Raw genomic sequence first — 13,388 nt, forward strand, 5'->3', positions numbered from 1 at the left:
TCCCGAAAATCGTTCTTCTCATAAAATCGTCTGTATCATGCCCTGAGACTTAGGCCGGGATTCATTCCAAGGTGCGTTGTATAGCAGCACACTGGACAGCCGTTAATACGCATTTTAAAGGCAATATCCAGAGTTTGCAGAGATCGCATGGTAAACGCTGCGCCTGTCGGCTCAAGTGTGAATTCCTTTTAAAAAGACAAATTGTCAGCTGTCCATTGCGCAGTTCCATAACAAGCCTTGGATTGAATCCCGGCCTGAGAAGTACTATCTGATTGTGAATGAGGATGTCACAGCTCAGATCAAAAACACCTGCAGTATTGTCACTGAAGGATTCATCCTTCTGCTATGGAGAGAGCAAGGAGAAGGAGTGACAGTGAGATAGAGCTACAACTGAGCACGAGATAGAGGGAGGGGGGAGAAGTTGTATGACACCGAGAAATACAGAGGGAGAAGAAGATGGCCTAACACTGAAAGATGCGAATGGAGAGAGAGGAGGAGTACACAGTTTGACATAATAATAATAATTTATATTATATAACTTGAGACAAAAAGTACAGGCAACAAAGAGAGGAAAAGAGAGGGATGAAGGGAGGACTGTGAGTGAGGTCCATGTACCTCGGCTGCTGTCTCTGTTTAGCCTCAGGTATCTGTGCTGCAGCATTTGTCAGGTTCTGTGTCTCTGCAGTAGATCTAGTAGCCAAAGCCCAGCTCTCTGCACGACTTCAACACCTGATTTGTGTAGTGGGTCTCACAGCCTGGATTTCTTTATAAGGCTCCAACACCTGATCTGAAAATGGTCTCCAGCACAAAGATCTCACTTGTGTGTGACATGCAACTGATGTGCTACTGATATGCTAACTACCCATTGAGCACAGTCCGGCACGAATGTCCATGAATGTTATTTTTTGTGTGAAATTTGGTCTGTCTGCCCTGGCCTTGATTTAAAATGTTCACAGACGTCCGGACCAAATCTGAACCTATGTTTTGTTTAGATTTGGTCAGGACCAGTTTTGATTTCAACATCCACAGACTGATTGATTTGGCCCAACATAGACGTCTATAATTGTTTCAGATCTGGTCTGGACCAAATCTGAACCAATCATAGAAATTAATGTTTCACAAGTTTGGGCAGCACAGTACAACACAGTACAGTGCAGTACAATACAGTTGAGCACAGCAGAGTACAGCACTATGCAGTACAGTAAAGAAAAGTACAGTACAGTATAATGTACTCTCTTGTACTATACTCTACTGTACTGAACTAAACTCTACTGTTCTGTACTCTACTGTGCTGTACAAACTTGTGAAACATAGACATCTATGATTAGTTCAGACTTGGTCTGGACCAACCACATGTGGGTCGTGTCCCCCTGCTCAGAGGTTGCATTCATCAACCAATGGTTTCGTGCCATGTCATCCATCAACTGTGGCATCAGGCACCAGATTTCTATATAGTTGATACGTAATCTCAGTTAAACCAGAACTTAAGTCTTGTTTAATTCGTCAGATGCTCAATTCTGGGTGAATTCTGACCAATTCTGGGTAAATTCTACGTGTTAAGAGAAGAAAGAATTAGGATCGGTACCAGAACTAAGAGCTTTACCAACTCATTAGAATAATAACCTGTGTGATTTGGAAGTGTTGACTTCTACATTTACAGTTTCACCTTTATGCAGACACTCTTATCCCGAGCAATTTACAGTCAGTGCATTCAACTAAGGTAGATAAATAACCACATATCACATGCTTCTGTAACTGTTACTGTCATTTTTTCTGTTGGTCCAAAACCTTTGAACATGATTACTACCAGTTCTAAAGCTTTTGAAAAAGTAAACTTAATGTGACAGTTCGGGAGAAATTATAAATATTGTTAGCCCTATTTTATTTAAATTGGAATAACAATTTGGGAGAAAAAAATATATATATATTTTCAACTTACATTAAGAAACTAAAATGAACCTGTTTTTGTCACGTTCTGACCATAGTTCTTTTGTGTTTTCCTTGTTTTAGTGTTGGTCAGGACGTGAGCTGGGTGGGCATTCTATGTTGTGTGTCTAGTTTGTCCGTTTCTATGTATGGCCTGATATGGTTCTCAATCAGAGACAGGTGTTAGTCATTGTCCCTGATTGGGAACCATATTTAGGTAGCTTGTTTTGTGTTGGGGTTTGTGGGTGGTTGTTTCCTGTCTTTGTGTTCTCTGCACCAGATAGGACTGTTTCGGGTTTTGCCACGTTTGCTGTTTTGTAATTGTGTTCATGTTTAGTTTCTCATATTAAAAACCATGAACTCAAACCACGCTGCATTTTGGTCCTCCGATCCTTCTCGCCTCTCCTCCTCAGACGAAGACGAGGAGGAAAACCCTTACAGAACCACCCCCCTGCCAAGGACCAAGCGGTGTGGTAACAGGCAGCAGCAGGAAAGGCAGCAGCAGCAGCGGCAGTAGCAGCCGGAGAGGCAGCACTATTTAGAGACATGGACTGGGAGGAGATCCTAGACGGGAAAGGACCCTGGGCACAGCCAGGAGAATATCGCCGCCCCAAAGAAGAGCTGGAGGCAGCTAAGGTGGAGAGGCGCTGGTATGAGGAGGCAGCACGGCGGCGCGGATGGAAGCCCGAGAGTCAGCCCCAAAAATGTATTGGGGGGTGGCACACAGGAAGTGTGGCGAAGCCAGGTAGGAGACCTGCGCCAACTTCCTGTGCTTACCGGAGGGCGAGAGAGACCGGGCAGGCACCGTGTTATGCTGTGGAGTGCACTGTGTCCCCAGTGCGGGTGCATAGCCCGGTGCGGTACATACCAGCTCCTCGTATCGGCCGGGCTAGAGTGGGCATCAAGCCAGGTGCCATGAAGCCGGCTCTACGCATCTGGTCTCCAGTGCGTCTCCTTGGGCCGGCGTACATGGCACCAGCCTTACGCATGGTGTCCCCGGTTCACCTGTGCCAGTGCGGGCTATTCCACCTCGCCGCACTGGCAGGGCGACCGGGAGCATTCAAACAGGTAAGGTTGGGCAGGCTTGGTGCTCAAGAGCTACATTGCGCCTGCACGGTCCGGTCTATCCAGTGCCCCTCCACGCACCAGCCCTCTGGTGGCAGCCCCCCGAACCAGGCTGTCTCTCCGTCTCAGCCCTACAGGTGATCCGCCAGAGCCGCCAGTCGTCCAGGATCCGCCAGAGCCACCAGTCGGACAGGATCCGCCAGAGCCGCCAGTCGCCCAGGAGCCGCCAGTCGGCCAGGATCCGCCAGGATCCGCCAGAGCCGCCAGTCGGCCAGGATCCGCCAGAGCCGCCAGTCGGCCAGGATCCGCCAGAGCCGCCAGTCGGTCAGGATCCGCCAGAGCCGCCAGTCGGCCAGGATCCGCCAGAGCCGCCAGTCGGCCAGGATCCGCCAGAGCCGCCAGTCGGCCAGGATCCGCCAGAGCCGCCAGTCGGACAGGATCCGCCAGAGCCGCCAGTCGGACAGGATCCGCCAGAGCCGCCAGTCGCCCAGGAGCCGCCAGTCGCCCAGGAGCTATCTCTCAGTCCTGAGCTATCTCTCAGTCCTGAGCTATCTCTCAGTCCTGAGCTATCTCTCAGTCCTGAGCTATCTCTCAGTCCTGAGCTATCTCTCGGTCCTGAGCTATCTCTCGGTCCTGAGCTATCTCTCGGTCCTCAGCTATCTCTCGGTCCTCAGCTACCTCTCGGTCCTGAGCTACCCCTCGGTCCTGAGCTACCCCTCGGTCCTGAGCTACCCCTCGGCCAGGATCCGCCAGACCTGCCAGTTGGACAGGATCCACCAGTCGCCGCCAGTCGCCCAGGATCCGCCAGAGCCGCCAGTCGGCCAGGATCCGCAAGGATCCGCCAGAGCCGCCAGTCGGACAGGATCCGCCTGAGCCATCAGTCAGCCAGAAGCTGCCATAGCCGTCAACCACCCTGAGCTATCTCTCAGTCCTGAGCTATCTCTCAGTCCTGAGCTATCTCTCGGTCCTGAGCTACCTCTCGGTCCTGATCTACCTCTCGGTCCTGAGCTACCCCTCGGTCCTGAGCTACCCCTCGGTCCTGAGCTACCCCTTGGTCCTGAGCTACCTCTCAGTCATGAGCTACCTCTCAGTTATGAGCTGCCCTTCAGTCCGGAGGAGTTTCCTCAGTCATGAGTCGCTCTTCAGTCCAGTGGGGCCCTTTGTTAGGGTTCCTAGGCCAAGGTCGGCGGCGAGGGTCGCCACTTAAAGGACACTAAGGAGGTGGACAAAGACAATGGTAGAGTGGGGTCCACGTCCAGCGCCAGAGCCGCCACCGCGGAAAGATGCCCACCCAGACCCTCCCCTATAGGTTTAGGTTGTGTCTGGTCTGAGGGGGGGGGGGGGTTACTGTCACGTTCTGACCATAGTTCTTTTGTGTTTTCCTTGTTTTAGTGTTGGTCAGGACGTGAGCTGGGTGGGCATTCTATGTTGTGTGTCTAGTTTGTCCGTTTCTATGTATGGCCTGATATTGTTCTCAATCAGAGGCAGGTGTAAGTTATTGTCTCTGATTGGGAACCATATTTAGGTAGCTTGTTTTGTGTTGGGGTTTGTGGGTGGTTGTTTCCTGTCTTTGTGTTCTCTAGGACTGTTTTGGGTTTTGCCACATTTGTTGTTTTGTAATTGTGTTCATGTTTAGTTTCTCATATTAAAAACCATGAACTCTAACCACGCTCTGATCCTTCTCGCATCTCCTCCTCAGACGGAGAGGAGGAGGAAAACCCTTACAGTTTTCAACATCTGGAAAATATGTATTTTAGATGTCTTTCCAAGGTAATTTTGCTCACTGGGTAACTAATCAAGTAAATATGAACTAGTGAGATTTTATCAGAATAGTGCAAGCTAATGCTAATTATAGACTTTTCATGACACTTGCCAGGCTTTAGTATTAAGTATATGCCTACCACAAAGTATATATTTGTACCTTCTATTGTTTACAATTTTACATTGTTATCAATCACATTGGGAACAAGGTGAACATTTTTGCAGCTTAGCTGTCAATCGCTATAGGCATGAGGCATGAAAATGTAAACCTTGCATTGGAAACCCTGCCGGGAAAAATCTCAGATATTAATTGGAATTGTCTAAGGCAGTGAGAATAATGTCAAGCTGAATAAAACTACATTAAATTTAAAGATTATGCAATATAACCATAGGGCTACACACAGAGGTATTCCAGTCAACCTTAAGTGGTTTCTCAGGTAAAGACTAGGAGTATTTACCTCCTAGAAAGGCTGATTTTTAGGGTGGTTGCCCCAAAATATATTATTCTGTATTGAATTGGAGGTTGTTTGCATTATTGAAAGCTATGCATTTTTAACATTACAAACTGCATTTATTTGGTCAATAAAACAATGCAGCATATTGCTGTAAAATGCCTATTTTCAAGGCTATTCCAAAACATTGTTAAAATGCACACAATGGGAATGATATTGCATGGCATTAATCAGCCACCCATAGTTAAAATTAGCGGTGCTACTCATATCCGTAACCATAACATTAAAAGGCTAACGCTAATAAAGCTTGGATATTAGCACCACGAGAGTTACTAGCTACTGTAGTGAGACAATACGTGCCGATAAAATATTGGCTAAATATTATGAAAGTACATTTATACATTTTGCCACAGACTTTTCAGGAGAGCTCCTGAGTGGCGCAGAGGTCTAGGGCACTGCAAGTCAGTGCAAGAGGTGTCAGTACAGTCCCTGGTTTCAAATCCTGGCTGCAACACGTCTGGCAGTGATTGGGAGTCCCAATTGTCCATAGTGCACAATTGGCCCAGTGTCGCCTGGGTTTGGCTGTGGTAGGCCGTCATTGTAAATAATAATTTGTTCTTAACTGACTTGCCTTTTTAAATTATATAAGGTTGTTGTGCTCATTACCAAGCTAGCAAGGGCTCAGTATGGCCAGTTAAATGGATCATAACGTTTTCACTGATAAAGAGCCTGGGATCTCTGTAGAAAGAGTTGCGCCCATGGCCTTGATCAGATATCCAACACAAAACCATTACCTCCTAAAAACACTCCTCTTAAAACGTCAATGACAAATTGTAATCAGTATTGTTGGAAATGGCCTTGCTCAATGAATTGTATTTACCTCTATAATGGTTATAACCTTCTGTAGGAAAAGTGAGTGTAACTGTTTAAATACGACTGTAGGCAGTTAGGTAGGGTAGGAGGCATACCAATGTGTGTGCATGTCTGTGTGTCTGTGTTTGTATGTGCACTTAAGCAATCCCTAGAAAAGTATTAAAATGTCAGTAATCAAACTGTATAATTATTTACAAGCAAAACCAGCCAAGATTACGATTTGTACAACATAACTGCAGTCTTACAAACTTTGTGGGTGGATGGATGTAACTGGCCTGATTATAGTAGTTCATTAGACATTTGGAAGAAAAGCCTCAAAGTTCCAGGCCTGCTGGGAATGAGGATTATTTGGTTATAGAACTATTTCAAAAATTTTTAAATTTGGGGTCAAACCCATTCTCACAGCGTACATAGAACATGATCCAAAGTCATCGGCATAGACTGCTGGACCGACCCAGGCCATGGCCTTGACATTCCTTTGTATTCCTATGCATTTACTTTGTCCCCAGGACGGGCGCACCTTCTGCAGGAGGAGAGAGTGTGACTGTGTGGACCCTGAGGCAGACCTGTTCTGCTGTCCTGAGTGTGACTCCAGAAAGTCCAGCCAATGTCTGCACCAGAGTGGACACACACTGTACAACAGCAGAGACTCCTGGATCTACAGCTGCCAGCAGTGTCGCTGCCTGGTATCTACACACACACACACACACACACACACACACACACACACACACACACACACACACACACACAGGCATTTGCATCCATATACACATGCTTGAATTCACATACAGACACACAGACATGCGCACACACACACACATTGGTATGCTTCTTGTGAACTTTGTTGTACACAAACACTCTCTTGTTCACACACGCACCCGTCTCCTCTGATCTTTTTTTTCCATATTAAAACAATCTACAATCTACTTGCAGTGAAGACGCTCAACATTTACATTACATTAAGTTATCTAACAGACTCCCATCCAGAAAGACCCACAGAAGCAACCAGGGTCAACGCCCTGCTCAAGGATACGGAGACAGATCTTCCACAAGGTCAAAAACCAGCAAACTATCAGCCACCGGCCCAATCTCCCAAGCTCCCAACCGCCAGGCTACCAGCCCTCAACATTTAGCAGTGGCAAGAAATCTGTGCAATCACTTTATCTGTAAAGCTCTAAGTCTCGAAACTTGCGTCGTTTTATACATCAGCTAATACACCCTGTCTCCTCTGATCTTGATTGCGTGTCTTTCATGAGCACCACCCAGCTAATTATTATGGCTACCAGGAAACAAAGCAGATCCTTGCATGCTAATGAGACGGGCTGTAAAGAAGCCTGATAACCGAAGAGGAAGCAGATGTTACCATCTCGATATGAAATACAATTATATTTTTGGTGGCCTAGGCTTTGTGTGTGCGCGTGCGTGCGTGCACCTGCGTTTGTGAATGTTTGTGACATCTTTGCGTGTGTGTGTGTGTGCATGTGCATTACCTTATTCTGGTGGACCTGATAATTAGCGGGCTCTGACAGCTGTGCAATTAGCTAAGCGATGCTGCCGTGAAAACACAGATCCCAGAATCAGCATGGCACCGACAACCACTCTAATTTGCCCAGCCAGCCTTCAAGTGTCATCAGAAAGGAAGAAAGACATTCTAAGGCCTTAGACGCAGGTTTCACTACTGTAGGCTATGGCCAAACCTTCAAGTGACTCACAACAAGAGAGATTGGGAATCTACAGTGTGAGCCTGTGATATTAAACTGATATTATAAACTGGGTGATTCGAGCCCTGAATGCTGATTGGCTGACATTTTTTTCTGCTCTAATTACATTGGTAACCAGTTTATAATAGCAATAAGGCACCTCAGAAGTTTGTTCTATATGGCCAATATACCATGGGTAAGGGCTGTATACAGGCACTCCGCGTTGCGTCGTGGGTAAGAACAGCCCTTAGTCATGGTATATTGGACATATACCACACCCCCTTGGGCCTTATTGCTTAAGTATATGTCGGTGATCAAAGCCATAGTACTGATCCCACTATGTCAGCCATCAGGTGATTCACATCAGAGAGCTGCTTAGACACTTGTCTCTGTACTTCTAGCTTTATCCGTCCAATATGGTCTTACAATACCCCATAGTAGTCATCTCAGGGTCCAGCGGGACTGTTCCAAACAATTGTCCATTGTTTTTCTTCCATTCTCCTCCAATCTCTGTCTGTCTGTCTGTCTGTCTGTCTGTCTAGGAGGGAGAGGTGGACTGCTGGCCCCTGGCCTGTCCAGTGTTGGTGTGCAAGTACTCTGCCTTGGCAGAGGGTGAATGTTGCCCGCACTGCGTCACTGACCCCTGTCTGGCAGACAATATTGCCTATGACATCATGCAGACCTGCCAGGACCCCGCTGGGATCACCCGCCTCAGCAGTGCCACGTGGCCCATGCCAGGGTCACCCTGCACCACCTGCAAATGCAAGGTGACAACAATAACAACTCCTCTTTTACCTGACACAGACACACATACACACACAGGAGCACGCAAAAACACATACATATGTACACACACACTCACACAGTGAATGGCAAGCTTTTCCTGCAACTCCTGCAAGTGCAGTATGTACAGGAACACTAACACACACAGCTGTGTCACCTGCAAGAACAAAGTACGCAACCCTAACCTAGGCCGGGATTCAATGCAAGGCGCATTATAGGGCAGCATACTATACAGCCGATAATGCACCATTCATGGTAACTGCTGCACATGTCGGTTCTATAGTGTAAGTGCCCTTTTAACATTTGTTGAATCCCGGCCCTGACCTCACCTTGCATCACTCACACATGGTAGCATACGCAAACATGCAGAAAAAGAATGGAACTAACTGTTTCTCTTTTTTTTTCATATTCCCCTTTTTATTTGCTGCCGTGGTCAGAATGGAAGTGTGTGCTGCTCGGTGGAGCTGGATTGTCTTCAGAACAACTAAACACTCCTCTTTCGGTAGCCGTACTCTTCTCCTCCTCTCCAATAGCTCCTTTCTTCAGATCCTAGACTGGCCACACTGTTTGAAGACCCTACCTTTGGACCTTTTACCACACATGCTCACAAACACGCACATATGTACGCACACACTCTGCCTGGGTTAGGGCAGTGGCTAGAGCTGTGTGTCCATACTGGTTCTTCAAGCAACACTATATCACTGACAAATTGAGAGATGGAGTGTCTGTCTGCTACACAACTACAGGAGGAGACCAACCCACGTATAACCTTTCCCTCACTCACCCCCTACTCGCACCCTTATCAGTGTGTTCTGTATGTTTGTGTGCCTGCGTGTGAGTATACCAGGGGTTCCCAAACTTTTTTGGCTCACAACCCCATGTTGATTAAAAATAAATTGCAACTCCACAATGTAAGAAAGTTATGTAATCAAGGGACAGTGTTTTTTAAATTGTCGCTATGACAGTCTATTAGAAATCAGCCTGACAGTACTTTTGAAAGTATTTCAACGTGAAGGAAGTATGGTTTGAAGTGACTGAAATGCATCTGATATGTGTTGGGAAGTTCAGAAGATCATCAGGCAATAATTTTGTATGATCTTCTGTGTAGAAAACATTCATGTTAATGTTCTTTTTCCCCCAGTCTGATTTACTGCCTGGTCCTGTCCAATCTGTTATAATGAGTCCTGTGTGACATGGGCATTGTGGAGGGAAACAGAAGACACATGAGTGGTCCTGAGAATCGGATGTTTGATGGGGTCATAGCATTCGTAGGAAGAAAACATAAACTTCTCTGTTTATTACAACTGCATCTAGCGGCTACCAGCGCAATTTCCCCCCCCCCCCCAGAGACTTTCTCAAATAAAATTATATTGGTCGCATACACATATTTTGCAGATGATGTTATCGCAGGTGCAGTGAAATGCTTATGTTTCTTGCTCCAACAGTGCAGTAATACATGATAACACAGACAAATCCCCCCATATTAAAATAAAGAAATTAAGAAATATCAGAACGTGCAATGTCAGAGTCTGGAAAATAAAATATATATTTAAAATGTTATTTAACCTTTATTTAACTAGGCAAGTCAGTTAAGACCAAATTCTTATTTACAATGATGGCCTACCAAAAGCATGCGTGGACGGGGGCTGGGACTAAACATTTAAATCAAATAAAAATATAGGACAAAACACACATCCCGACAAGAGAGACACCACAACACTACATAAAGAGAGACCTAAGACAACAACATGGCAGCAACACATGATACTACAGCATGGTAGCAACATGACATAACAACAACATGGTAGCAGCACAAAACCTGGTACAAACATTATTGGGCACAGACAACAGCACAGAGGGCAAGAAGGTAGAGACAACAACACATCATGCAAAGCAGCCACAACTGTCAGTAAGAGTGTCCATGATTAAGTCTTTGAATGAAGACATGGAGATAAAACTGTCCAGTTTGAGTTTTTGTTGCAGCTAGTTCCAGTCGCTAGCTGCAGCGAACTGAAAATAGGAGCGATCGTGGGATGTATGTGCTTTGTGGACCTTTAATCGAATGTGACTAGCAGAACGGGTGTTGTATGTGGAGGATGAGGGCTTCAGTAGGTATCTCAGATAGGAGGGGAGTGAGGCCTAAGAGGGTTTTATAAATATGCATCAACCAGTGGGTCTTGCGACATGTATACACAGATGACCAGTTTACAGAGGAGTATAGAGTGCAGTGATGTGTCCTATAAGGAGCATTGGTGGCAAATCTGATGGCCGAATGGTAAAGAACATCTAGCCGCTCGAGAGCACCCTTACCGGCCAATCTATAAATGACGTTTTCTGTAATCTAGTATGGGGTGGTGAAAGAGGAGCATTTACAATAGAGCAAACTACGTCTAGATTTAACCTTAGCCTGCAGATTTGATATGTGTTGAGAGAAGGACAGTGCACTGTCTAGTCAGACTCTCAAGTACTTGTATGAGGTGACTACCTCAAGCTCTAAACCCTCAGAGGTAGTAACCACACCTGTGGGGGGAGAGGCATTCTTCTTATCAAACCACATGACCTTTGTTTTGGAGGTGTTCAGAACAAGGTTAAGGGTAGAGAAAGCTTGTTAGACATTTAGAAAGCTTTGTTGCAGAGTGTTTAACACAACATCCGTGGAGGGGCCAGCTGAGTACAAGACTGTATTATCTGCATATAAATGGATGAGGGAGCTTCCTACTGCCTGAGCTATGTTGTTTATGTAAATTGAGAAGAGCGTGGGGCCTAGGATCGAGCCTTTGGGTACTACTTTGGTGACAGGCAAAGAGAGAGATAGTTAGCAAAACCAGGTCAAAGTCCCTCAGAGACACCAATACTCCTTAGCCGACCGACAAGAATGGAATGGTCTACCACAGTTGGCAGTGGCTTCTGATTAAATTAAATTTTCACAGAAACGTTTGTTGCAATTTCGATGAGGATCTCTTGTTCAGATATCGGTAAGTGGACTGGAGGCAGAGCATGAAAGGGATAACAAATCCAGTTGTTTGTGTCATCCGGGGGGCAGGTAGCCAAGTGGTTACAGCGTTGGGCCAGTATCCGAAAACTGACAAGGTAAAAAATCTGTTGTTCTGCCCCTGAACAAGGCAGTTAACCCAATGTTCCCCAGTAGGCTGTCATTGTAAATAAGAAATTGTTCTTAACTTACTTGCCTGACCTGATTTAACATTGGCCGTAAACTCGAGTTCATTTGCACACAATTTTTTTTATTGTTAATGCAGACAGAGAAGAGCTCCAACTTCTTAATCATAGTCTTAATTTTGTCCCGTACGTTGAATATAGTTGCGGAGAGTCCCTGTAATCCTATTTTCAGATCATTCAGGGGAGAAAAAACATAATCCAGATAGGCCAGGCATGTGAGAAACTCGTAATCATGCAAGCAGTCAGACAAGTAAAAATTATGGTCAGTAAAGAAAACTTTAAGCTCGTCTTTCAATTATTATTTTTTTTAAATACTTTGCCCCTTGATAACCAGCGCACTTCTGTATGTTGTAAAAGCGTTACATGGTCACTGCCCATATCATTACATATTGCAGAAAATACACAAGAGTTCAGGGGCCTTGCATTAACAAAGTTAACCATTTTCACTGTAGTGTCCAAAACGTCTTTCAAGCTGTCAGGCATTCCCTTGGCAGCAAGTGGTGGATGCTGCAGTGTACCCAAGTGGTGTCGGGCGCAACTGCTTGCATGCGGCTTACCACTCCACTATGTCTCCCTGTCATGGCTTTTGCGCTATCAGTTTAGATACCAACATGAGCAGCAGCTATGTTTGGCTACATACAGACCATTAGTGGATTTCCCGCGAGTGAGTAATGGTTAATGTGATTGCATGTTAATTATTTGACTAGGCTACCTGTATTTGACATTGTGTTGTTATTTCGCTGAACATTAGATGGTTTAATGGTTTTGGCAGTGAAATGAGGCTACTCAGGCGAGAAAAAAAACTCACTCAAATGTATAGCCCCATTGGGAAATATAAATGGACTGTTTGAAAATGTGAAGTAAGAAAAGTCAAAAACTATTAAAAAATATATAAAATGTGATTCACATTTTTGTTTGCCGTACCCCAGACGGCATTGTGCGTACCCTAGTTTGGGAATACCTGGTCTACCATATCAAAAGCTTTCGTAAAGTCAATAAAAATAGCAGGACAACATTGCTCAGAATCAAGGGCAATGGTGAAATCATTGAGGACCTTTAAGGTTGCAGTGTGTTGTGTATAGACAGTATGGACAGTATATTAATAGAAAAGATGTGTAAAGAAGTAGTTATATAGGATGAGCCTTGTCTATAATGCAGTATATAAATGTTCAGTACCAGTTAAAAGTTTGGACACACCTACTCATTCAAAGTTTTTTCTTTATTTTGACTATTTTCTACATACAAAACTATGAAATAACACATGGAATCATGTAGTAACCAAAAAAGTGTTCAACCCAAAAATATATTTTATACTTGAGATTCTTCAAAGTAGCCAACATTTGCCTTGATGACAGCTTTGCACACTCTTGCCATTCTCTCAACCAGCTTCATGAGGTAGTCACCTGGAATGCATTTCAATTAACAGATGTGCCTTGTTTGAGCCAATCAGTTGTGTTGTGACAAGGTAGGGGGTATACAGAAGTTAGCCCTATTTGGTGAAAGACCAAGTACATATTATTGCAAGCTCAAATAATCAAAGAGAAACGAACAGCTCAAATAATCAAAGAGAAACGACAGTCCATCATTACTTTAAGAAATGGAGGTCAGCCAATCTGCAAAATTTGAAGAACTTTGAAGCTATCTGCGA

The 13,388-nt window shown here is 45.0% G+C and overlaps 1 protein-coding gene across 1 annotated transcript in view; it reads left to right on the plus strand.

Annotated features, from left to right (window-relative positions):
• The window catches only part of LOC109895039 (protein kinase C-binding protein NELL1), a 435,218-nt gene extending 423,791 nt beyond the window's left edge, over positions 1 to 11,427 (plus strand). Inside the window, exons 18-20 of the mRNA XM_020488694.2 lie at positions 6,587 to 6,763; positions 8,323 to 8,547; positions 9,001 to 11,427. Coding sequence (XP_020344283.1) covers positions 6,587 to 6,763; positions 8,323 to 8,547; positions 9,001 to 9,051 — 453 coding nt within the window. The 3' untranslated portion in view covers positions 9,052 to 11,427. The remainder of the gene's footprint in view (positions 1 to 6,586; positions 6,764 to 8,322; positions 8,548 to 9,000) is intronic.
• The last annotated feature ends 1,961 nt before the right edge of the window (positions 11,428 to 13,388 follow it).

This window comes from Oncorhynchus kisutch, linkage group LG8, assembly GCF_002021735.2.
Source record: "Oncorhynchus kisutch isolate 150728-3 linkage group LG8, Okis_V2, whole genome shotgun sequence".
NCBI lineage: Eukaryota > Metazoa > Chordata > Actinopteri > Salmoniformes > Salmonidae > Oncorhynchus > Oncorhynchus kisutch.